Consider the following 23,877-nt stretch of genomic DNA (forward strand, 5'->3'; position numbering starts at 1 on the left):
AAAAACATGTCCACCAAATGGCTCTTATGGGAATGTGCATAGCAGCTTTATTCACAATAACAAAAAACTAGCAACACCCAAATGTCCATCACGCCGATGAATGGGTAAATAAAATATGGCCCATCTATACAAGGACTATCACTTAGCCATAAAAAGTAGGTACTTATACACACTACAGCATGGATGAACATGAAAAACAGTATGCAGAAAGACAGAAAGGCCACATATTGTATGAATCCATTTATTTGAAATGTCCAGAATGGGTAAATTCATAGGCAGATTTGGGGTTGCAAGGGACTGGGAGGCAGAAGTGATCACCAATATTTTTAGGCCAGGGCAACTGGAATGCTCTAAAACTCGATTGTGGTGATGGTTGTACAAGTCAGTACATTTACTAAAAATCTTTGAACTATAGACTTACAAAAGGGAATGTTTCATTATATGAAAATTATACCTCATAAAATAGATTTAAAAGCATTGCCAGTCTGTCTTTAATGGCAGCTCTGGCAGCCTGACCACCCACCACAGGACAAAAGAACAAGCCTGACCAGTTGACCTTGAGGGAACCTCCAGGACTCTTGGCAAAGGAGGCTGTCATTTTGATGACCAGAAAACTCCATGAGAGATGTTGAGACAGCCATCACTCAGAGGAAGACTTTGCTAAGTCCCTGCACGAGTAGGCAATAGTAGTACAAATGCCATCTCTGCAGTTCAAGGAAACGTGGGGGGGATTCCCCCCAGAACTGGCCTTTGATCTGCTAGCCTCTGTCATCACTGCAAAGACGCCTCTGAGACAAGACCATGCCTGAGCCCAGTGCTCCTGCCAGGCGGCTCAGGTCAGGGTGAAATATGCTACATGGAATGAGGCAGCCGAGGGTTTGGAGGTACAGCATGTGAGAATGTGCGGAAATGGAAAGATGCACGGGGGCCCATCTCTCCCTGCTGGACATTTCCTTGCCCTCCCCGTCACTCTCCCCACCACAGGGCCCACATCCTATGTTAGAGTGCTCACAGCCCAGTACCAACAGCAGGGGGGCCCTAATGGCATATGTCGGGGTGGGGCCTTGCTCCTCTCACTGGCCCACAGCATGACACCAGCGCCTGCATGGTATGGCCTCATGGACAGGGCTCCAGGCAGGTGCAAGTGACCCTCTGCACAAATCCACCCACCGATGTAGTATTGGCTAGTGTCAGGATGGCACCTGTAGGGAGCTCTTTCCCAGTGGCAAGATTTGCAACTTCCCCAGGGACCAGCACCCGGTCCCAGATGGCCAAGCCAGAAATGCTCCCCACAAAGGCCTCAGAGCTGTCAAATCCACCCCCCACACTGTCTTGCTCCTGGCCCAGCACAAGGGACCCTCCAGGAGGGATCTCATAGCCCTCTCTGAAGCGGGAGCCAGTAGCCACTAGCCTGCGGTCCACATGGAGCCAATACCTGCCCTCGATGGCTGTCCAGATGACACAGATGTGGTGCCACTGGCCATCCAGCAGCAACTGCAGAGGCAGCTCCCTGAAGGCAGGGTCTCCAATCACAAAGTGGATGGAGCCGGGGACCAGGGAGTCTCGGCCGTGCAGTACCAGCTTGTTGTCATTTTCTTCAGTGGCGTAGGAGAGGAGGGTCCCCAGGTAAGCAGAGGCCGTGCGGACCCAGCTGCAGAAGGACAGGGCTCGTAGGGATGTGACAAAGCCAGGGCTGAGGGAGATCACATTCTTCGTGGAGACATTCGGAAAGATGAGCACAGGGCCCACGTGACAAACTGGAAACAGAGGGCACCATGTGGCAATCCAGAGGCATCCTGCTGCAGGTGTGCTCCTCGCTCTAGGAGGGGTGAACCCGATGCTCACAGGGGCCATGCTTCCTTGAGCTCTAGCTCTGTGCAGGCAATGCTGAGGGTCTACAGAAGGAAGTTGCCTTGCCCTGTCTCATTTACCTTCACAATATGATCACCTGCTTCCCCAGCAGGAGCTAGGAATAAGGGCAGCCTTCCAGGGAGTGGCTGAGCCTAAGCTGTCTGTCTAGGAAGCATATCCAAAGCTCCCAAGTTTCCTGCAGCTGGGATGACATCACCACAAATTTACTGACTTAAAATAACTCAGGCTGCAGGGCCCAGTAATGCACAACTATAGTCACAGCAACTACAGAAGCAGGAGCATCTCAAGTTCAAAGCAGCTGAAAAAAAAAAGTCTGCAGGTGTGACTCAAGTAATAGAATGCTTGCCTAGCATGCTTGAGGCTAGGCAAGGTTAGGTTTGGGTTCAATCTCCCGTGCTGCAAGAAAAAAAAAAAAAAAAAAGAAAGAAAAACAACAAAATAAAAAATATAATTCAGGCCCATAATTTTCTGTTTCTGGAGGTCAGAAGTCTGATATGAATCTTACAGGCCTCAAGTCAAGGTATTGGCAGGGCTAGTTTCTTCTGGAGGCTCCAGTGGAAACCCAGCCTTTGGCTGAGCAAGGGGCCTGCAGTCCTTGGCTTGTGGCCTTCACTCTGTCTTCCTGTGCATCCCTCCAACCTCTGCCTCTATCCTCAGGTCTTCTCCAGCTCTGATCCTCCTACCTCCTTCCCTCCTTCTGGTGGCTACAAGGGGCCCTCTGGATAGTCAGGGAATCATCACTCATCTGGAGGCCCCTGGCAACTGTCTCAGTAGAGGCCCTTCTGCCATGTTCAGAACATGAGTAACCTGACCTGCTGGAGACCTGCAGACAGGCTGCCACACTTGGGTGAGGTGATAAGGATAGGCCATTTGCTCTTCTAGGGCAGGATATCTGGACCACAAAGTCCTCATGGCCCTTGGAGAGAAAGGTCGTGGGGGTGATGGTGGTGGGACACTATGGCTCAGGAAGAGCTAGAGGGAAACCTGGAAATCAATGGGGGAGATGGGACAAGCCTCTGGCACTTACTGTGTCCTGGTCCGTGGTGGGGCTTTGCCAGCTGAGGAGAGTCCTTTGGGTCTTCAATAGCTCCACCATGTGCCCAATGGATGCTTGGGGGTGGGGGCTTCTGTGTCACCTGGAGACGAGTGGTGAAGTCCTGGGGCAGATTCTGGAGTTTGGGCGAAGGGCCGAACACCTGCCTGTCCCTCTGCAGCTGCAGGGAGCCTGGGCCTGGCCATGCAGGCCATGTGGGGGTTGGGACAGGGGTCAGCCCTGGAGCTGCAGTGCCAGGGCTGGCCATCTGCAGCTGCCCCTCAAGAGCAGCCAGCCTGACGCCCTGGCTGTGGACTTGATGTGTCAGGCCAGCCAGTGTGTCCTGCAAGGCCTGCATGTCCAGGGCCAGTCTTGCCATGGCTTCCCTTTGCCCCTTCCTCTCCTGTACCTGTTGCCTGCTGTTTGTGCTCAGGGCCAGGTCCAAGGCCTGGAGCCGCACATCCACCTTCCGGCTTCTGCGCCGGATCTTCCTCATCCAGGTCTTCAGGTGGGCCAGGTCCCCCTGCATGGTGGTCTGTGACCGGTTAACCCCTAGAGCCATAGCCTGGCTCTCTTCCACCAGACTCTGGAACCGGGCATCGATGTTGTAGGACACATTGTAGTTGTTGGCAATGGCTTGCAGGTGTGTTAAAGTCACCTCTTGGAATCTCCGGAACTGCAAAGAGGACATAGCAGTTGTGGGGGTAGGGACAAGGCTTTCCTGCTCACACTTCATAAGTGCCTACTGTGTGCCAGGCCCATGGTTGGTACTGAATATGAATTGGCTGATTTGATCCTTGGCACAACGCTAGGAGATGTGTGATTACCACAAACAGTCCCATGGGCCTGACTATAGAAAGGGCGATGGTCTCACATTTCATAGCTGCACAGCATAGGATGTGGGCTCCAGGCACACAGCCAGGCTCTGTCCTTCCCCCACACCCCATTCTCTGATGACCACAGCCAGGTGTTTTACTTCTGTGGCCCTCATCATTGTCCCTGTGAACAGAGAGATTGACAAGATGGGCTTCATGAGTGTTTTACTAGGGTCAAAGGTGCTGGGGAACAGATCCAACACCAGAGCCTTTGTCTATACCCGGGACTTCAAAGTGTGAGTACTCTCAGCTCTCACACCCAGGGACACTGCCCAGCACTGTGGGCCCCCAGATCCCTCTGGCTGTGCTCTTCAGGCCTTCCAGAACCTGTTCCAGTCTTCTGTGCCCCCATCCGCACATCATCTGGCTATACGTTGGAGCACAGACCACAGACCGGCTCACCCTTTCCTGGTTTCCAGCTACAGCTAAGAAAACCATTATCTGGTAGCAAGAATGACAAAGCCCATGCTTGTAGTAAGGTGCACCAAGATTGCATATCTGTTTCTGTAACATCCATCCCCCATCTGTTGCCAATTAAAAAAAACCCAACTATCCCAAATTTGGTACACCTACCTGCTCTTCTATTCTACGGAGCCTCTCAAAAAACGGTTTTCTTTGCCCTACTGGGCTGGCTTCCTGCAGTGAAGCCCCAGGTAGACATAGGGGCACAAAAACAAGGAGGAAAGACAGGGTCTTCTTCCTGTTCCCTGAGCAACCCATGCCGAGATGAGGGGCTCCAGTAGTCTCTACCAGGCCAGACACAGGAGGTGGAGTCAGTCCCACGAGCCTGTCTTGTCCTTGCTCCTTGCACGAAGCTGTGCAATTAGGTGACTTTCCTTCTTTGGCCCTGGCTGGATATCAGGTTCTTCCTTTCACCTTAATGAAAGGCATCTGCCTTCAAGCCAATGGGCTAGGAGAGTCTGAAGTTCCCAAGGAAACAAGCTTAAAACAAAAGCAAACAGTCTCTTTGGAAAATCATTCTACTGGGTGCATGTAAGGCTTTGTCTGGTTGGCTCCAAGGCAGACGGGAGCTGATGGCTATAACAGGAGCACACAGACTTGTGATCCCACCAAGAAGTCGAAAGAGGACAGGGGACCTGACTGGGGCCTGGAAGTCGTCAGAGCCAGGTCTGCATGGGCTTCTAGCATCCACTGTGCCTGCCGCATCCTATGAGGCCTGTCTCTCTCCCTTAGAAAGAGAGAAAAAAAAATGTGATTGGGAGTCACTCTAATTTATTTATTTCCCAGAATTGAATACCTTTAATGAAATTTATTTATTATTTGTTTCTGAGGTGGGGATTGACCTCAGGGCCTCACCCTTGTTAGGCAGGAACTCTACCATTTGAGCCACTCCGCCAACTCTTTTTCATAAAAGATATTTTCAAGATGGGGGTCTCAAGAACTATTTTCCCAGGCTGGTTTTGAACCACAGTTCTCCTGATCTCTGCTTCCCAAGTAGCTAGGATTACAAGTGTGAGGCACCAGTGCCTGGCTTAACATGGCCTCTTGTTATATTGCCCAGGTTGGTCTTGACTTCCTGGGCTCAAGAAATCTACCTGCCTCAGCCTCAGTCTACAAGTGTGGACTGATACACAAAAACATAAATTACACATATTAATGATGTAATGTGATTTTTTTTTTTTTGTGGGACCAGGGTTTAAAAGTAAGACTTTCCACTTGCAAAGCAGGTGCTCTACCACTTGAGCCACACCTCCAGTCCATTTTGCTGTGGTTCTTTTGGAGATGGGGTCTTGTGAACTATTTGCCAGGTTGGCCTTGAACTATGATTCTACTGATCTCAGCCTCCCAAGTAGGTAGGATTATAGGTATGAACCACCATCACCTGGTAGTAATGTGGTATACTACTGACTTATTTTTGAATACAGGCTGTGCAGTGGGATCAATGATGCTTCTGATGAGATCTGTCCAGGTCCTGACCCAAGGATCTGTGAATACGACCTCAGGTAGAAAAAGGGTCTTTGCAGATCTCAAGATGAGGTAATCCTGGATTATCCAGGTGGGCCCTAAATCCAACAACTCTTCCTATTAGAAACAGAAGATGAGATGCCACCAGAGGGTAAATTCCCACAAAGATGGCAGCCAAGAAACTGGAAGAGACAAAGAAGGGTTAGCCAGAGCCTTTGGAGGAGTGTGACACCTTGTTTTCAGACTTCCAGCCTCCAGAGCTGTGGGAGGAAAACATCCCATTGTTTGAAACTCCCCAGTTTATGGTAACAAATTAACCCAGGAAGGTGTCCCTCACCGATGCATGTCCCCAGAACGCCAGGTCAGGTGACAGTCACTGACCCCACCACCCATCTTGTCAACAGTCAGAACATCACAGAGGCAAGGATCCCAACAGCATCCAGGGAGAAAAACCTGGCTCATGGAAGGGCCAGGTGAGGACTGAGGACAGAGGAGCACACCTTACACTTTCCTCTCTTTTTTTTTTTTTTGGTGGTCCTGGGGATTGAAGTGAGGGCCTTGAACTTGCTAGGTCAGCGTAGTCTTACGCCTTACACTCTCCGATGAGGAAGATTTCCGTGGAAAATTGTGCAACCAGGACTGGGACTAAACGTGGCTTTGTGCGGGTAGTCTATGCTTTCCCAAGCGGGTCCTTACGACTGCACCCGCGGCTGCCCTCTATTGGCCGCTCTCCGGATTGCACCCACAGCAGACCTTTTAAATTCTTTTGAGACTTCCCCCGGCGAAGGCGAGTCAGCCCACCACGTGGTCGAATGGCGAACGACGGCATTCGGGGGACTTCGGGACACCAGCTGACCCCTCGACAGAGGACCGGAGAAAGCAGAAGTCGCTGACGCGGGGCCGCGGCTCCGCCTACATCGAACAAACCACACCCACATCGGCCTTGAGGCCACACCCGCACCGTCCACACCACATGTCCAGCCCACCCCAAACCCCTCGGCCCACTCTAGCCCTCAACCCGCGCCCACACCAGCTTAAGGCCACGCCCACAGCTGACTAGCATCCTCCGCACACCTCCCCCACACCAGAACCAAACCACGCCCCACAAACACTAGACCACGCCCACATAGCCTTGAGGCCGCCCCCACACCGCCCACGCCAGGCCCAGGCCACGCCCACACTAGTCTTTCACATCTACCAGACCGCGCCCAACACCAATACCAAGCCACGCCCACACACCACAAGCCACGCCCACATCATTCAGACTCGCCCACACCAGGCCACGCCCACGCCCCCACCCCGTCCCTTTCCCGCGTAGGTGCAGCTCCAGCGGCCGCCGGCGCGCTGCACAGATTCGTCACGAGCGGTCGGCACCGACCCCAGAGACTAAAAACCCGCCGCAGCCCCGCAGACGCCCGAAGACTCGAGCTCGAGACCGCCTGCTGGCTGCGACTGAACCATCGCGACTGAACCAGGGCAGGGGCCGGGGCCGGGGCCGCGGCGCCGTGGCGAATCGGCGGCAGTCGGGAACCGTGCGCGCAGCGGCTGCCCGCAGCAGCCGGGTCGCGGTAGGGGCCGGACTGGGGTCCGGGGCTGGATCGCCTTGGTAGCCCTCAGACCGTGGTGGCCTGACCTTGGGCCCGGGTCCGCCCGTGGTGCAGACGCCGGGCCGGGGTCCCGGGGTTTCCCGGCGTAGCCCCCAGCGGGACACAGCAGACTGTCCCCCGGGGGCCGCGGTTGGGAAGGGTTAGGGTTCGGGTTAGGGTTCCTGCCCTGCGGACGGGCACCGTGCGGGACTGGAGCGGATCAGAGCCGGGAGGGAGGCAGGGACAGGAGAAGCGAGGACCGTGCGTCCAGGGGGAGCACACTAGGAGCTCCCGAGAGTTGGGGACATGCCTCTTTACTCTTAGGCCGTGTCCCCTGCGTCCGCGCCACAGACTACTTAATCTTGCATTTTCCTGGGACCCTCAGGCCTGTCCTGCAGGATGGAGCCCGCGCCCTCTGCCGTCAGGCTCACTGTCCGAGAAGCCATTCACACACTTTCTTCTTCTGAGGACAGTGACCAAATCCTGTCCACCTTGGGGTCCCTGAAGCGGTATCTGGGTGACACGGAGCATCCAGTCCTCTGCGGGGAGAAGGAGGAGTTTGCCACCGTCCACTTTTCAGCCTTTCTCAGATGTCTGGTCAACAAACTGAGCCCCGGCTGGCTGGAGCAGTTCCCCGATGGCCAGCTGGAGGAGCTCTGGGAAAGCTTCTTCCTGGAGGGCCCTGCTGACCAGGCCTTCCTGGTGCTGATGGAGGCCATCGAGGGCACTGTGGGGTGAGCTGCTGGGTCTGACCGGTGGGGTCATTTTTCTGAGGACTGGGCATGCTGAAAGGTGTGGGGAGAGAACAGAACCTGTGCAGGGATGAACACAGGAAACTGAAGTGGTTGTGTCTTTCTCTGCCCGGGGAAAGGATCTGGTCCATCTCAGCAAGGACCTTGCCCCCCCCTTTTGTGGAAGGATAGTAAGAGGGAGGGTTCATATCCCATCACAGGTGTCAGGCAGCAAGTCAGCTCCACCCTGAGCCTCTGCCGCTTCCATCTGACACCAGCAGTACAGTTGGCACCTGCAGTCCTCTTATGGCCCTGACCTTCACTCCTTGGCACTCTCAGGACCACTCTGGGATATTTCAGATTTTCCAGGGAAGCACAGCCTAATTGAGGCATGGCTGCTATGAACTAGCCTCTGGTGGTTCCCAGGTTGGACATCAGATCACATGACATTACTTGTGAGACGTATCTTTCAGAAGCTGTTTTAGAGGTTACTGTGTTAAAAAGTAAGCACTGGATGGAGTCTGGGAGAAAGTGGTCGTGTCCAGCTGCAAAGGGCCCAGTGGCAGTTGCGTCCTATGACTAACTGCTTATTCAGGAATGGAGTTCAAAGCTTTTTTTTTTTCAGCTGATGAGTCAGGACATAAATGCTACTGAAGTTGTTGGGACTTCCTGTCTTATAAGGGGCTGTGAGGATACCTTGGGGCTGGAAGGGGGTTACAGGGATGGAGGGGCTTAGGAGGTCCTCCTAATACACCTTCATTGTTCAGCCCCAGCTTCCGTCTTATGAAGATGGCACAACTGCTGACGACATTCCTCAGCAAGGGCAGGGTGGCAGCTCTAATGAAGGAGCAGTGTCGGCCCCAGATGAAGCCTGGCTTCCCCCTGCTCCAGGAGACGCTGCTCAGCAAGGTGGTGGGCTTGCCTGACCGTCTGGGTAACTGTCTGCAGCAGGAGAACCTGCCCCAGTTCTTCCCCCAGAGCTACTTCCCTCTGCTCGGCAAGGAGGCTGTCCAGGCACTGCAGACAGTCGTAGACTCCCTTCGAGGTGAGTGCCTCAGTAAGTGCCCCTCTCTTGGCTGTTCCTTACTCTCCTCATCCGCTGCGGATCTTGGGACCGGTTGGAGACTTTGGAGTCCAGCTGGTACTGTCAGGGAGGTCAGATCACATCCCTGTTTTTAGACAGTAGCAGGTTGCATGCTGAAGTTTCATCTCCTCTTTGGCTTTTGACTGTGGGAGGTGGTGCTGGCCCTGAGTTCCTTTACGTCCAAGAGGTTGGACACTGGGCAAAGCCACCAGCCTGGGGTCTGCTCATTCCCTGATGGTCACGTGGCCATCTTCAAGCTGAACTACACTACACAAGGGGCTTGTCCTAGTCGGCTGAGGTCCACTTCCCCTGGTACCTGGGGTTATCTTGGGTGCCTTTAGTAGCAGTGTTTTGGGCACCCACCACTGTGCCGAGAGTCTTTGGGTTTGAGGCAGATGCTGGTCGCTGACTTGGAGAGGCTCTGTGCTGTGGGGACTGCCTGCAGCTCACAGATGATTAGGTACAATTTTTCGCATGTCCAAGGTTAGCTCTGCTTCCTCTGGGCATCAAAGGTGTAGCTTCCACAGGTGTGTGTTCAAGACTGAGAAAGGGCTGGGCGCTGGTGGCTCATGCCTATAATTGTAGCTACTCAGGAGACAGAAATCTGGAGGATCAAGGTTCGAAGCCACCCCAGGCAAATAGTTCACAAGACCCTATCTTGAAAAAACCCATCACAAAAAAAGGGCTGGTGGAGTGGCTCAGGGTGTAGGCTCTGAGTTCAAATCCCAGTACTACAAAAAAAAAAAAGTAAGGAAGGACAGGGGCCAGTGTAAGTTGCCTGGGGGTTGGGAGGGACTGTCAGGTGTAGGTCAGCGGGATGGACTGGCCAGAACCTTCACCTGTTCCTGCAATGTGACCTCTTCCTTCTTGTGCCTGGGGTGGGTGCATGCAGGTCTGAGCCACATATCTGGGGCCACCCCACTGCCTTCCCTCAATCTACTATTGGTGCTGGTCCCCAACCTTGGCTTACTAGCCTTGAGGCGAGGACCACCATGTTCTGCATCAGATCCCAGGAGGAAGTTGGTCCCACTGTCTCCCTTAGACCCTCACAGCGACCTCTCTAGCCTGTGTCTGATCTTTTAGAAACTTAGCTGTGGGCTGGTGCCTGCGGCAGTTTCATTTGAGCCCTGACTGTTTGGAATCCACCCGCCTCTCTTTTCAGAGGCACATTGTTTTCCATCTTTGCAGGATCTCAAGTGCCTCTCCTTAAGTCCGTTCTCGTGCCTGGGTCCTGCCTGTTTTCTGGAAGGTTCCATCATCCCAGCAGGAGTGCCCCACCTTCTCCTTGTTGTTGACCTTCTTACAGCTTCTTCTTCACTGACATTTGAGTCCTTTGTTCCCTATGGGTGGCAATGCTTCAGTGCCCACTGCCAGGCCCAGAGCCCCGTGTTGCTCTTCATAGCTGGTCTCTCGACTGGGACCCCGCTCAGTACCGTCTTCTCCTTGGTAATGTTATGCTCATCCTGACCTGGTAGGATCATAGCGAGAGTTGGGCCAATGTGTGTGAAGCACACTATGATTGGATTTTCAAGTTAAAAACAGCCCATGTAGATTCAGGCTGGTGTTAGACTGGTTGGTGCTTGCACACTCATTTCACGTGAACCACTGTGTTCACAGCTCGAGGTCTCTCTCCTTAGTCAGATGTCCTTAATGTCCTTTCTGCCTTTACAATCAGTCTTGCTTTCTATCCCAGGTGGCCAGGACTGCTCTGTCTCCTTCGTGTCTCGAGTTCTGGGGAAGGTCTGCATCCAGGGGAGACAGAGTGAGTGGTGCCTGCCTTGGGGGGAAAGCAGCACCTGTTCACTTTCCCACCCCCTCAGACTCCTGGGAAGTTCCCTTGGGGGGAGGCACGAATCACTGTGCATTCCACAGCAGTGACAGGCAAGCTGACTCCAGCCCTCAGTGGGGTTTCATTGAGTGACCCTGCTGATGTCAGGTCTGAATGTTGACTGCACTTAGTGTGAGTGTGTGAGGCTGTGGGGCTGGATACACCACAGCACTGCCAAGCACAGATCTTGAAGCTCAGGACCTCTGTGTCCCTTCAGAGGAGATCTTGGGTGTGCTGGTGCCCTGGCTGACAGAGCTCACCCAGGACAGCTGTCTGTGGCAGCGTGTCTGCTGGCGCCTGGTGGAGCAAGTACCTGACCGGGCCATGGAAGCTGTGCTGACTGGGCTTGTGGAGGCCAGTCCAGGGTAAGTAGCAAGGTGTTCCTCCCAGCCAGCACTTCTCTCGGGGGCAGGGGAGACTCCACTGCTGCTGCCATTCTCTGTGCCACTTTCACTGGGTGCCATAGTATAGCTCTGTGCCCTCTACCCAGGTGCTTACAGTGTCCGGTGGCTGGTCTTCCCTTAGCTTTGCTGTCTCAGACTGACCATAGTTGCACAAATGCACATGCTGTGCCTCCTGCCTTTATCATCGCCACTGGGGCCTCCATGTGTGTCCCTTGCACGGTACAGAATGAACTCCAGCCTGGTTGGCTCCCCAAGTCCACACCCAAGTAGACCACAGACTGCCAAGGCCACAGCATTTTGCAGTCTGATGGTCCTGTTTAGTTTTCCAAAATGAACAGTAGGCTGAGAGTGTGGTTCAAGTGGTAGAGCGCCTGCCTAGCAAGTGCAAGACCCTGAGTTCGAACTGGGGTTTGAACCTCAAAAAAAGAAGAAAAAAGGAAAAATGAATGGCATAGACATTATCAAAAGCTCTGATCCAGTTGGGTGGTGGTTTGTCAAGCCTGTAATCCGAGCTACTCAGAAGGCAGAGATCAGGAGGATCTTGATTTAAACCAGCCCAGGCAAATAGTTCATGAGACCCCATCTTGAAAAAAACCAACACAATAAAAACAGGGCTGGCAGAGTGGCTCAAGGTGTAGGTCCTGAGTTCAAACCCCAGTACTGCAAAAAAAACAAAGTGCTGATCCACCAGGAATGTATGAATGAAAAGCAGCCCGTAGAGGCTTCCAGGCCGTGTGGTCTTCTTTTTGTAGTGGCCTTTCTGCACACATTAGCACATCCGCTTCACCCTTGTAACACAGGGACTTGCGTTCCCTGCTGTGACTGTTGAGCCATCTGGGCTTTGTCTCTGACACAGGGTCGTGGTGACTCCTTCTGCCTAGGTCTTTGTGTACATACCAGTTGCATTCCTGGAGGCAAGGCAGACTGGACCAGGTCACCTGCTTTAAGATGGGCATGCTCTCAAGTGCTGTCTTTTGGCCCCAAAGTGGCACCTTGATATTTACTTTGCCTTCTTTGGTTCTTGTGAGGGTGTCTGTTAAGACGTCTGTGTTTCTCTTTCTTGCTGATATCCTTTGCCTGTGTTTATATTGGATTCCTGGTGTTAGTTTGTTAAAGCTTCCACACAGGTTTGAACTCTTTCCTGAAGGTGTCACTGGACTTGGACTTTTTTTTTTGTGGGATTGTGATTTGAACTCAGGTCTTCACACTTGCAAAGCAGGTGCTCTAGTGCTTGAGCCACACCTCTAGCACATTTTGCTCTTGTTTATTTTGGAGATGGAGTCAAACTATTTACCCAAGCTGACCTCAGATCTCGATCCTACCAATTTCAGTCTCCCAAGTAAGTAGGATTACAGACATGAGCCACCACTGCCTAGAAGATTTGGACTTCATAAAGATGGCCTTCTTGAACTGGGTGTTGGTGGCTTGTGCCTATAATCCTAGCTACTCAGGAGGCAGAGATCAGGAGGATCGAATTTCGAAGCCAGCCTGGGCAAATAGTTCATGAGACCCTATCACAAAAAAACCAAACCAAAACAAAAAAAACACTAACAAGGGCTGGTAGATTGGCTTAAGGTATAGGCCCTGAATTTAAGCCCCAGTACAGCAAAAAAAAAAAAAAGATGTCCTGCTTGCTGTCATGAGCACTTCATACCAGAGCACCACTTAGGGCTCTGAATCCTATCCTTGGGTTGTCTCCATCTTACCCTTCCCTACTCTGAGGCCGTACATCAGTTTATATAGGTTTTCTTTATTTTTGGGGGGTTTTTTACCCAAAAAAAATGAAGGGACAACATTTTGTGTTGATCCTCTTAGCATCGGATATAGGCTCTTTCTGGGTTTCTACATTCAGGTCTAGGAAAAGGGAAGGCTAAGGACCATTCAGGTTGTTGGAGGCCTCACTCAAAGCTCCCACAGTGAGCAGGTGGCAGGACCCAGGCCTGTCATCATTGGATTATGTGCTTCCCCATACCTCCTCGTCCAAGGCTGACTTGTAACTTGGGCCCTTCCTGACCCTGACCTGCAGACCTGAAGTCCTGTCTCGACTACTGGGGAACCTGGTGGTGAAGAACAAAAAAGCCCAGTTTGTGATGACCCGGAAGCTTCTGTTCTTGCAGTATGGACACAAGGTGAGAATGCTGGGGCAGGGCGAGGACTGCCCTGAATCACTGATCATTAATAATTAAGGAAGAAACCAGGTGCTGGTGGTTTGCATCTGTGATCCTAGCTATTTGGGAAGCCAAGATTGGGAGGAGGTTGTCCTTGCAGCATTCAGTGTCCTTGAACCAACAGTTTCAGGGATTCAGGCCCTAGAACATAAGCAAAGCAACAGGAAAAGGCCTCAGAGCAATACTACGGGTACACAGTGAATGTCTTGTGGTCATTTCTGGATGATAGTGTTTTCAAATTAGAAATTGTAGGAAAAGAGGGTATCTTAGCTATTTTACAATTCGTTGTGAAATAAAGTAACCCAGACAGAGTAAGAAACACAGTAAAAATGACTTCTTAGAGCTGGGCCGGCAATATGGTTCCATGTAAAAATACATGACAGGGAAATTCTCCACCTCCAACACTGTGAATAAAGAAGGAAATTGTAAAAAGAAATATGAACCAAACATTGAATCTACCCAAAGGGAGAAGCCCAAATAGAGTAGAGAAAGCTAATGTCAGAGGGGGACGTACTGATGGGGAAAACGCACCCAGGTGAGTTGAACTAGAGGCAGGCTGAGATGCAGAGACCCAGAACTGAGTGTGACTATTGTGAGAGACAGAAAATCTGAAACACAGCGAGTAACTCAATGACAGGCAATTTTCAAACTTGGATGAAGTGGAAAATCTTTTTAGAAAAATTACATGCTCAAGCCAGGTGTGGTGGCGCATACCTATAATCGCAGCACTTGGAAGGCTGAGGTAGGACGATCATAAGTAGAAGGCCAGCCTGGGCTATCTAGTGAGACCCTGCCAAAAAGAAAGAAAAATTATACATCCAGACTGACGGGTGTGGAAGCAGAGGGTGCCCAGGAAGCCTGTGCTCTTGGTTTTGTGTGTGAGATCCGTGCTTCCCTGTGGCTTCTCTTAGTAGGAGGTGAAGCATAGCCTCTGGACTCACTGTTGTCTCCAGCCCAGACCCATTCATATCTTGGGCTCCTGGGTACAACAGCTGTCAGTTCCCAGATCCCCCCATGAGGGGTGGGCAGTCGTGTAGAGGGTGATGTCTGCTTGGTAGAGAGGACACAGGCTTTTCTTGTAGACGTCAGTGCTGCAGAGCCTGCTGGGGTACCTGGCCATGGACAGCCAGCGGCGTCCGCTCCTCATACAGGTAAGTGCTGCCTATCCCTCTAACGCCCATAGTGTCCCCTGGAGGACTGTGGAGGGGACATCTTCTGGTGGAGAGGGCAAGGGTTGTTTGCTCGTGCTAGAGCCCCGGGAGTGGCTGTGGGTATTTTGTGACAAACTGGCATGGATCTGTGTGGTCCTGGGCCATCGCAGAGCAGCTGCCTGACCAGGCTGGGGCTATGTTGCCTGCCAGGTGCTGAAGGAGCTGCTGGAGACATGGGGCAGCAGCAGTGCCATCCGCCATGCGCCCCTGGCACAGCAGCACTACATCAGTACAGCCATCCTCATCTGCCTGGCGCACCTGGGGGAGCCAGAGCTGCGAGACAGCCAGGATGGTGAGCAGGTGGCATGGGTATACCTCTGCCCTGGGTGGCCGAGGAGGCCTCAGGGTGCATGTCTGGTGCTTGCAGAGTTGCTGGCCAGCATGATGGCAGGTGTGAAATGTCGCCTCGACAGCAGCCTGCCTGCCATACGCCACCTGGGCATGATAGTGGCCGAAGTCATCAGCTCCCGGATCCACCCTGAGGGCCCCCCCCTGAAATTCCAGGCAAGCAGGACGGCCTCCTCTATCTATGGCAGGAGTCTGGGTCTCCCTGGCTGTTACTTCAGGCTTGGGGAGTGTCCCATGTTGGCCACGCTGAGGGCCAAGGCTCAAGGTGCTGGCAGGTGTCGCCTCAGTTCCTGGGGGTTCACACAGGGATGGGGCAGTGCATGAGCGTGACCTCAGGCAACCCGGGCAGGTTGCCTGCATGCATTATAAACTCTAGACAGGGATCTAAATGTAGTCCAGGACAAGGAGCCCCTGTCTTGGAGTTGCTCTGCCAAGGGCTGTTGGGTCTGGGGGGCCTGAGTCAAACTGGCAACAAGCCTTGTCTGCTCTGGGCTGGCAAAGCAGCCCCTCTGCTTCCTGTTGATCAGTGTGGGTCCTACCTGGCATGGTCAGCACAGGTCCCTGACTGTGCTGGGCTCTGCCTGACTGGGCTGTGTGCTGGCAGATGTCCCCTTCCCTCATCTGCTGAGCCCCTGGGATATCTTCAGGGGCATCCCACCAGGATCAGCCCCAGCCCCTTCAGGAGGTGACCCTCTGGCTTCAGCACACTCAGTGTTACCCTCAGCCCAAGTAGTTTGCTTTAGAAAATTTGGTGACTGGTTGCAATGGCAGAGTGGCTCGAGTGGTAGTGGACCTGCCAAGCAAATGCGTGGCCCTGAGTTCAATCCTTAGTACTGCCTAAAAAAAGGCAACTGGCTGTCCAAGACCTGATTGTGGCTGTCCCTTGGGTGAGATGGCACCTGCAGCCTGTGGGTGTCGCCAATTCCAGCGTGTCTGCACTTGTAGTATGAAGATGATGAGCTGAGCCGTGAGATGCTGGCCTTGGCCACCCCCCAACCTGCGGGTGACAGCTCCTCGGAGGCAGGGTGAGGATCCCTACATCCCTAGTCCCCAATTTGAGACTGAGTTGTCCTGGACCCCAGCGGCCAGTACAGAGGTTAGGGAAGATGTGGGTGGGGGTGCCAGGAGCATCACTGGGACGTGTGGAGCCCAGACTTACATGGGTGATCCGAAAGCTTTGCTCCTCCTTATTCCTAGGGGCCCGTTCCTGGCTCCTGTTGCCACAGAGACCCCTGCAGAGACTCATGCAGCGTCTGTGGATGGTGGTGTTTCCTCGACTGAGCCACAGGGCTCCGATTCAGAGCTGGACAGGTAGGGCAGGGATCCTCCAGCCTCTGGTGGGACTGAAGGGTGGCTAAGTGTGGCACTTTGGCCACACAGTAGGGCAAGCTGAATGAGTTATTTGTGTAGTAAGAGGGGTACTCTGCAAGGGCTTGCCCGCTCCCAGCACTCTATGCTGTCATGCTTTCAGACTGAAATATGTGCCTCAGCTCTATTTCACTGCAGCCTGAGCTGCCTGAGTCAGAAACTGCTCTCACTGGGGCTGTTTTGTCTCATCACAGTGATGATGAGTTCATCCCCTATGACATGTCAGTAGACAAAGAGCTGAAGAGCAGCAAGGCACCCCTGTATGTCCGGGACTGTGTGGAAGGTGAGTCTTGCTGGGGTCATGCATGGGTCTTACCCCACAGCTCTTGGCTCTGTGCCTGAGCCTGACCATCCTCTCCTTGTCCTGGAGCCACCTGCCAGCCTAACACAGTGGGCCCACCTGCTCCCCCTTGCTCAGGGCCAGAGCTGAGACTGAGGCCTGTCTGGGTTCTGTGCAGCCCTGACTACATCTGAGGACATGGAGCGCTGGGAGGCGGCCCTGCAGGCCCTTGAGGGCCTGGTCTACAAGAGCCCTGAGGCCACTAGGGAGGTGAGCAGGAGGGAGTGTCAGGGCAGAGCAGAAGGTTGGGAAGTCCCATGGTGGTAGCTGCCCTTGTACTGTCTGCATCCTGTGTCATGGAGGAAAGACAGCTGGCTGGCAGCAGTATCCCAGGAAGCCTTTGAGCCTCTGCTAGGCTGAGTGGCCCAGGCTCTCTGAGCCGAGGCCAGTTGTCTGGGTTGGGTGGCTTGGCGGGGCTGAAGGCACTCTGAGACCTAACCCCTGCGTACAGGTGAGTGTGGAGCTGGCCAAGGTGCTGCTGCATCTGGAGGAGAGGACCTGCACAGCAGGATTTGAGAACCTGCGTCAAAGAGCCCTGGTAGCTGTCACAGTCACAGACCCGGCCCAGGTGAGTCCTAGCACTGAGGCTCTGGCCAGGGCAGGTGCAGTGGGAAGCACCTTGAAGGTCCCCGATCTGTGCTCAAGCTGGCTCTGCGGAACCTGGAGATGGCCCTCACCTCCCGCCCTGGGGCCTCTGGAGTCCTGGTCCACAGTGGCATCTCCTTTGCCTGGCTCAGGTAGCCGAGTATCTGACCTCGCAGTTCTACGCCCTGAACTACAGCATCCGGCAGCGCATGGACATCCTGGACGTAAGTGCCCTGGACTGCCCCCAACAGGCCTAAGCTGCCGTACGGTGGGAGGTCAAAAACCCATGTGGACAGTGACCAAGGTCTCCCTAAGTCTCCCTCCTGACCAAGGCACTTCTGCCTGTGGTCTGAGTGCAGCTGCTATGTAGGTTCACGGGTGAGAGGCCAGGGGCTCCAGTGCTGAGTTTGTTCTTCAGTTTGTGTCTTTTAAATAACAGCTTTATTGATATATTTTTCTCACTATAAAAATCCCCACTGAAAGATAAATGTGGTCTCCCAAAGGCTTAATATCTTCCAGCTATATGAAAAACAAAAGAGAATGATATTCTGACACATGGTACAACATCTACGAACCTAAAAACCCTAATGTTAAAGCCAGTCACAAAGGAGTGCATGTTGACTGGAGGCATGGCTCAAATGGCGGAGCACCTGCCTAGCAAGTGCAGCCCTGAGTTCCAACCCCAGTACTACCAAAAAAAAAAAAAAAACACCCAAGCAAACAAACAAAAAGAGTACATGTGGCATGACCGTGCAGTGTCTGGAGTAGGCATGCTGGAGAGACAGGGCCGGGGGACCAGTGTGTAGCAAGGACAGAGTTTCTGTTTGAGGACATGGGTGACAGGGACAACTGGGCAAAATCGTGTACATGCTTCACACCACTGACCTCTACTTAAGAGTAGTTAAAACTAAATTTTATGCTGTTTACCACAGTAAAACTAAGAAAACACCAAAAATGCACCGTCTTAAAATAATCCAGTGGTGTTTAGCGCATTCAGCTAAACTGGTGCCTCGCAGGGAGAAATGATGTGATGTCTTGAGGCTGGCTTCCTTTGCTGGGCATGTTCTTGAGCTCTTTCACACATGGCTTGTGCAGGGCTTCATCTTAACGTGAGGCTGAGCTTCTGGGGGAAGGGAGGACTGGGTGAGCTGTAGGAAGAGTGGCACACTGGCCTGGGTACTCTGTGATCTCAAAGGAGCACTCAGCCTACTTTTGTCTGCCCCCTCCACCCCCAAGCAAAGCCGGAGCTTCACAGATTCTTGGAGACACTTTGTGGTTACCAGACCATTACCTGTTTTCCTGTAGACCCCGAGGGCTACCGAGGATCATCGCTGGTCTGGACTTTGGGTACTTGACTGGTCACTTTTACATCATCCTTCCTCAGAGCCATGAAGTCTTTCGTCTCCCTTAGGTCCTGACTCTGGCTGCCCAGGAGCTGTCTCGCCCAGGGCGCCTCTGGCGGCCTCTGCAGCGTGGCTCTCCTGGCCCCGGCCCCCAGAGCTCACCAGTACCGGCTGTCTCTCAGTCTGGTAGTGGCGCAGCTCCTGACTGGCGGGTGGTTGTGGAGGAGCGGATCAAAAGCAAGACCCGGCGGTTCTCCAAGGTCAGCTGGGACCCTGTTCAGGTCCTCACAGGCATGGGGTTCTTTGGGCATTAGGAGAAGCAGATTCCTCCAGGCACTATCTGCACTGAGGGGCAGCCCAGTCCTAGGGAAGGAATGGCTGTGGCACTGGTGTCCTTGGAGTGAGACTTGATGGTACAAAGGCAAGTCAGCCCTGCTCTTTTAAAGGGCCAAGGCATGGCTCGTGGTGGAGCGCCTGCCTAGCAAGGGCAAGCCCTGAGTTCATGCCCCAGTGCCACCAAACACAGACCAACAACTGAATATGAGTGGAAGTGGTGGAAGCAGACGGAAAGGTCCCAGGCCAGAAGCAGCAAATCAGTGGCCTGCTGGGTGCTGAGTACTCTCAACCAGGGGTGGTCCTGCCTTATGCTGGGGCTTTTAGCAATGTCTGGAGACAGTAGGAGTTGTTATGGGGGTGGGGCTAGAGGCCAGGGGGGCTAGTGGCATGCCGCAGGGCCCAGGGTGGCCTCACTGTGAAGACCGTCAGCTCTGAATGTTAGGTGTGCAGGACTGGGACTCTCAGGCATCAGTCACAGCAGCCTGAGTCCCGTTGCCCTCTGTGTGGGACCATGGAGCCAGGCTGAGGTGGAGCCTAGGGAGTCAGGGCCAGCCCCAGGGCTCCAAGGCCTCCTGGCCCAGGTGTCCTGTGCAAGGTGGAAATGGCCTCGCCCTTTGATGAGAGCCGCGTGTGTCTGGCAGGGCTCTTCCCGGCGGGAGCTATCAGGCAGCCCCAGTGACTTCAACTCTGTGGCTGGCTGCTTCTTCTTCCCCCTCATTCAACGCTTCGACAGGTGAGCGGGTTTCCCAGAGCTCTAAACACACCCTGTAGACGCGAAGTGTTGCGGGGTAGGGCTGAGGTGGGGCTTTTGAACTTTGTAAGCATGTTAAATGACATGCAATGTTCTGCCGTTGAGTTTTTGTGGTGAGGGTTAGTCGTTGCTGTCACTGTTCTTTCTTGGGTCTGTGGGGGGGCTGTGGTACCATGAATGCCAGCAGATGCTGCCTGGTCCTCTACCTGCCACCGCACCTCCTTCTACATCTGCCGGAGCTGGGCCCTGCCCCACACTCAGGCTGTGAGCTCTCGGTCAACAGTGGGGGATACTTCTGAACCAGGGCTGGCTTACACTTGGAGCGTGCTGGGACATCTGGAGTACCTCCTCTGTATGGCTGTCCTGCGCTGTGTGAGGGCAGGCCTGGGACTCCCTCAGTAGCCCAGGTTAGGCAGCCAGACCCCTGAGGTGCCAGGGCTGCACCATTTGCTCCCTTCTGTGTTGTAGACCTCTGGTGACCTTTGACCTTTTGGGACATGACCAGTTGGTTCTTGGCAGACTGACCCATACCTTAGGGGCCTTGATGTACTTGGCTGTTAATACCACAGTGAGTTGGGAAATGGGTTCCATGTTGCATTCGTGGTGGTGGAGTGTGGGGATCACCTCGAGTGTTCCTAGGATGGCCTGAGCCCCATGTGGCCTGTCCATCCCCCTGCCTGTGTGCAGGACAGGATGGCCGAGGTCATGGACGTGAAGCACTGCACACCTAGGGTGCATCCTCCTCTCCCTTGGCCCTGGGGACAGGCCTACGCAGAGCTCCACAGTGCACCATACATATCCCCTTGGCACAGATGAGCCCCGACCTTGGCGCCCAGCATGGAAGTCCCCTTTGGGTGTCAGCGTGATAAATGGGCATGGCAGGGATCCCTGCCCACCTGTCCCTCTTCTGGTCTCTAGGTGGCTGTGCCCATGGGCAAGGCCCTGCTGGAGTTCGTGTGGGCTCTTCGCTTCCACGCTGACACGTGAGTGGCCTATGGGGCTTCTGATGTAGCTGGCTTGGCACTTCTCAAACACGAAGTGTGCTGAGTGGGGGACTGGGGACAGGGCTGGAGGGTGCTTTGCCACACGTCAGTCTGCTGGACTCGGGGCAGAAGGTCTCCCTGGGAGGCGTGCCGTCCCCACAGTCGCTGCAGGTCAATTAGGGACTCCAACCAAGAGCCACGCCTCATACTTTTCTACCCTTTTGCTTGGTAGCTACGTGCGCCAGGGCTTGCTGTCTGCCATCTCCTCTGTTCTCCTCAGCGTACCTGCAGAGCGACTACTGGGGGACCTGCCAGATGAGCTCCTGGAAGCCAGGTCCTGGCTGGCAGGTTAGTACCTGGCCTGGGCTGCATCAGCCAGGTGGGCAGGAGGTCATCAGGGGGTGTGGAGTGGCTGGAGCAACCCAGGTGTAGGCCAGCCAGTCTGAGTGGGCATGTCCCTCCTTGTTGGCATCGCACGGTGACCCCAGTGTGGGGAACAGGAGACAGTGGCCATGGTCACTCTGGGGAACCACGGAGGCACCTTCACACGGGAGTCTGTTCTTCAGAAGGATCCCAAATCCAGACAGGTTATGCGGGACTAGAGCGAATGCTGGGACTCTTTACCCAGACTCACCAAAGCCTTTCCACATTTTGTCCCTTCCTCCCATACATACTGTTTTTTTTTTTTTTTTTTTCTTTTTGTGGCACTGGAGTTTAAATTTGGGGCCTACTGCTGACTGGGCAGGTGCTTTACCACTTAAGCCACACCCCAGCCCTTGCTGCTTTAGTTTTTGAGGTAGTTCTTATGCTTTTGCATGGCCCAGCCTTGGACCCCAGTCCTCCTACCTCTGTCTCCCAAGTAGCTGGGATTACAGGCATGCATCACCACACCCTTCCCCAGACATATTCTTTCTAAAAAGTCAGTTGTAGACCCTGTGGCCCTTCACCAGGCTCTTGAGTGGACCTATGAACAGGACCCCATGACCATCCTGGGAACCACAGGTATAGGACATCGAGACACAGAGGCCCAGTTTTCCAGTGGTATCTTTTTCTTTGTGTTTGGCCCTGATGCAGGATCCAATTGAGGCCCACAGGTGAGCATGGCTGCTCTGCCTCTGGGCTTCTGGCCGGCCCTGGACCCTGAGCATCTTCTGTTCTTTGTGTCTGAGGCTTCCCAGTTGGCTTATAGAAGGCCCTACATGCTGGTCAGCCAGCCATTCTGCGCAAGGCTGAGCCTCAGGCCACAGGCTGCAGCCACCTGCGGTGGGGGGGTGTGGGGGAGAGAGAGTCCAGGAAGGATCTCTGGAGGAAAGTTGTCTTTCCTGTGGTTTTGGCAGGACAGTGTATGCATTCTGTCCCAGCCATGCTTCTCCTGGTTCCTGCCCCAGGGCATGGTCATGGTCTGAATGGGAAGTGGAGCAGGTGAACTACCCACCGCTGGGAAGGAGCAGGGAGGAGGGCTGATGGACAGTGTGGGGCTGGGCCCTCCCCTGTCCCCTTGCCGGTAGCTGGGCTTGGGTGCTAGGCTTACGAGCATGTGCTTATGCCAGAGCTTGTATGTCAGAGCAGCAGGGTGGGCTCCAACGGGGCCCACCTTCCCTTGAGGGAGAGGGAGGCGTGCCCGGAGCCCCTGCCCACAGCATCGTTTCCTCTCACGAGTGCGCTCGCGCTGACTTGCTCAGGGTGCTCGTGGTGGCTTCCTGTCACAGCCAGAGGAGGAAGTCCCCTAAGGAGTGGGGCCGTGGCAGGGGCTGGGGGGGGTGGGAGGAAGCCACTCTGCTTGCAGGCCCCAGGCGTCTTGCTTCCCCAAGGGTTCCCATTGTAGTTCCCTGGGGACTTGGGGTCAGAAGTACCAAGACCACTGGAGGCACCAGACCTCAGCTGGTCACTTTCACTCAGAATGTGGAGCGGTTCCAGGCAGAGGGCTCATTCCCGTGTGGTCAGGGCAGCACCGAGGCTGGGAATGGTCATCCAGACAGACTCCCCGAGGGACTTTTCCCAAAGAATATGGGATCCTGGTTTGGCTACGGTGTTTTCCCAGTCCTGGGGACTAGCGCCACCAGCACAACTTCCTGGCAGTGCGCCAGGGCCCTTGGGTTTAAAGAGACCATGGTGAGGGCCCCTGCATGACAGCTGCAGCCAAGATAAGGCTCATCCTGAGAGTCAAGGGGCAGCTCATGATTTCTGACCAGGCAGCAGGCAACCCCTTGCGAACTCCTAGGGTCTTCTCTGTGGCTGCAGCCTGCTAAGCCCCTGTGAGAGGGCCCCAGCCCTATTCCTGCTGTGTGTCAGGCCTGGTGTCTGGCAGAGTTGCAGGGACTCAGGGAGCCATCTTTCTCCTTGGGGCTGGTTTTATCTCAGGTCAGTGCCAGGGGTGGCTGGGCTGTGCCACTGAACTAGAGTCTGGTCCCTCGCAGTGGAAGTGTCTGTCATCTGGCCCAGTCCACCGCCCCCATGGAAGGGCCTGGTAGAGAGCCTTTGCCAGGCGTGTGAGGTGGGACCTCAGGGAGAGGCCTGGAAGACGCTAAGTGAAAGAACCTGCAGCCCGGTGATGATGCTTGTTTCCATTTTCATTTCCACCTTGGCAGACGTGGCCGAGAAGGACGCGGACGAGGACTGCAGGAAGCTGGCAGTGAGGGCTCTGCTGCTTCTGGAGAGACTCAAAGACACGCTCCTCCCCCTCTCTTCTCCCTAGTCCCGTGGGTTCCTGCCTCAAGGGCCCCAGATGGACCCTGGCCAACCCTCCTGGAAGAAAGTAAGGCCCCCAGGAGCGGGCCTGGGCAACACCTGGGCTTCACAGTGCACCAGATCTGGAGGGGCATCCAGCAACAGTGTGCCCACAGCAAGGACTCCAAACTGCCCCCACAGGACAGAGCAGCCTGAATGCTGACTGGAGCTTGGGGCTAGGGGCACCGAGTCCAGGACCGGCAGGCTCTGGTCAGGGACCTTAGGAGGGAAGAAAGGAGGCAGCTGCTCACCCTCCACCACTCCTGCAGGGTGCCAGAATGGAAGAGCAGGTTTAGCCTTCTGGCTCCACAGCACTGGGCTTGTCAGCACTATCCAGGAGAATAAACAGCAGCAGGCATTGCACTCCTCTTTTGTGGT

At 54.3% G+C, this 23,877-nt stretch overlaps 2 protein-coding genes across 3 annotated transcripts; one reads left to right on the forward strand and one right to left on the reverse strand.

Annotated features, from left to right (window-relative positions):
* On the reverse strand, positions 1-4,995 carry Ptx4 (pentraxin 4). Its single transcript, XM_020169423.2, has 3 exons — positions 4,354-4,995; positions 2,900-3,581; positions 1-1,757 (listed from the first exon to the last, which is right to left on the reverse strand). The coding sequence occupies exons 1-3, from the start codon at positions 4,498-4,500 to the stop codon at positions 1,117-1,119; spliced, it is 1,470 nt and encodes a 489-aa protein (XP_020025012.2). The 5' UTR covers positions 4,501-4,995; the 3' UTR covers positions 1-1,116.
* A 1,995-nt stretch (positions 4,996-6,990) lies between these two features.
* Telo2 (telomere maintenance 2) lies at positions 6,991-23,862 on the forward strand. 2 transcript variants are annotated; one of them, XM_074059202.1, is made up of 21 exons: positions 6,991-7,274; positions 7,678-8,026; positions 8,791-9,068; positions 10,801-10,869; positions 11,153-11,300; positions 13,366-13,468; positions 14,590-14,658; positions 14,869-15,010; positions 15,086-15,222; positions 16,012-16,091; positions 16,264-16,377; positions 16,629-16,717; positions 16,893-16,984; positions 17,226-17,342; positions 17,512-17,583; positions 18,771-18,962; positions 19,680-19,771; positions 20,258-20,357; positions 20,708-20,772; positions 21,005-21,120; positions 23,361-23,862. In XM_074059202.1, the coding sequence occupies exons 2-21, from the start codon at positions 7,692-7,694 to the stop codon at positions 23,465-23,467; spliced, it is 2,517 nt and encodes an 838-aa protein (XP_073915303.1). In that variant the 5' UTR covers positions 6,991-7,274; positions 7,678-7,691; the 3' UTR covers positions 23,468-23,862. The 2 variants fall into 2 exon arrangements, with proteins under 2 accessions (XP_073915303.1, XP_073915304.1); XM_074059203.1 differs by lacking the exons at positions 6,991-7,274; positions 7,678-8,026; positions 8,791-9,068 and adding an exon at positions 10,314-10,553.
* Positions 23,863-23,877: the final 15 nt, after the last annotated feature.

This window comes from Castor canadensis, chromosome 17, assembly GCF_047511655.1.
Source record: "Castor canadensis chromosome 17, mCasCan1.hap1v2, whole genome shotgun sequence".
Lineage (NCBI taxonomy): Eukaryota > Metazoa > Chordata > Mammalia > Rodentia > Castoridae > Castor > Castor canadensis.

Excerpts from the sequence above, each read along its gene's own strand:
- Ptx4 (XM_020169423.2), bottom strand. The coding sequence starts at position 4,500 with ATGGGTTGCTCAGGGAACAGGAAGAAGACCCTGTCTTTCCTCCTTGTT. Across the intron at positions 3,582-4,353 it reads TCCGTAGAATAGAAGAGCAG|TTCCGGAGATTCCAAGAGGT; the intron begins GTAGGTGTACCA and ends TCCTCTTTGCAG. Across the intron at positions 1,758-2,899 it reads CCACCACGGACCAGGACACA|TTTGTCACGTGGGCCCTGTG; the intron begins GTAAGTGCCAGA and ends CTCTGTTTCCAG.
- Telo2 (XM_074059202.1), top strand. The coding sequence starts at position 7,692 with ATGGAGCCCGCGCCCTCTGCCGTCAGGCTCACTGTCCGAGAAGCCATT. Across the intron at positions 9,069-10,800 it reads AGTCGTAGACTCCCTTCGAG|GTGGCCAGGACTGCTCTGTC; the intron begins GTGAGTGCCTCA and ends TTTCTATCCCAG. Across the intron at positions 19,772-20,257 it reads CTCATTCAACGCTTCGACAG|ACCTCTGGTGACCTTTGACC; the intron begins GTGAGCGGGTTT and ends TCTGTGTTGTAG.